Below are 1014 nucleotides of genomic sequence, written 5' to 3' on the forward strand. Positions count from 1 at the left end.
CACTTTTGTAATAGGAGATTAACAGGTTTACTTAAGAAAAATGGGATTGTTCACAAAGTAGCAATAGCTTACCATCCCTAGACCAATGGACAAGCAGAGGTGTCTAACAGAGAAATAAAGCATATCTTGGAAAAGGTTGTCAAGCCTCATTGAAAGGACTGGAGTTCCAGGCTTGCTGATGCGCTTTGGGCCTATCGGACAGCATACAAGACACCAATCGGAATGAGTCCCTTCCGCTTAGTCTACAGAAAGGCGTGTCACCTCCCAGTGGAGATAGAACACAAAGCTTTCTGGGCGATACGGGAATTCAACATCGGATTTGAGAAAGCTGGAGCTGAGAGGAAGTTACAATTACAGGAACTAGAGAGCCTTCATTTAGAAGCATATGAGAATTCCAGGCTATACAAGGAGAATGTGAGGGATGCACATGACAAGAATATAAAGCACAGAGAGTTCAAACCTGGTGAGTTAGTTCTTGTCTACAACTCCAGGTTGAGACTCATGCTAGGCAAGCTGAGATCCAGATGGGAAGGCCCCTATAGGGTGGAAAAGGCTGAACCATATGGCGTCTTTCACCTGCGCCATCCCTCAAGCCCCAAGATCCTCAAAGTTAATGGTCACCGCCTAAAGCTTTACCATGGTGAGAAGATGAAGGACAATAAGAAACTGGAGATCTTCCTCCTGGAAGATCCACCATCAGCAGACAACTGAGCCTGTGGACCGTCCAACTTAAGGACGTTAAAGCAAAGTGCTAGGTGGGAGACAACCCACCATGGTAAGATCGTTCCTCTCTTCTTAGTTTTTATTTTAGTGACTCTTCTCATTATCACTGCATACATTCTTACATTCTGCATCATCACCTGCATTCGGCATAAAAAAAGGGGGCATCGACGCATATGTGTCAATGGTGCGCGCGCACCCCCTTAGCGAATCACATTGTTCCCAAATTTGGCAGAGAGTTGTGTGGGAGCTGCCCAGGAGGTGTGCCTCGCGCACAAGCTCCCCCACACGTAC

The 1014-nt window shown here is 46.5% G+C and overlaps 1 protein-coding gene across 1 annotated transcript; it reads left to right on the forward strand.

Moving 5' to 3' along the window:
* The first annotated feature begins 222 nt into the window (after window positions 1-222).
* On the forward strand, window positions 223-711 carry LOC130974948 (uncharacterized). The gene has a single exon (XM_057899785.1). It carries the CDS (start codon window positions 223-225, stop codon window positions 709-711), a length of 489 nt encoding a protein of 162 aa, XP_057755768.1.
* The last annotated feature ends 303 nt before the right edge of the window (window positions 712-1014 follow it).

This window comes from Arachis stenosperma, chromosome 4 (assembly GCF_014773155.1).
Source record: "Arachis stenosperma cultivar V10309 chromosome 4, arast.V10309.gnm1.PFL2, whole genome shotgun sequence".
Lineage (NCBI taxonomy): Eukaryota > Viridiplantae > Streptophyta > Magnoliopsida > Fabales > Fabaceae > Arachis > Arachis stenosperma.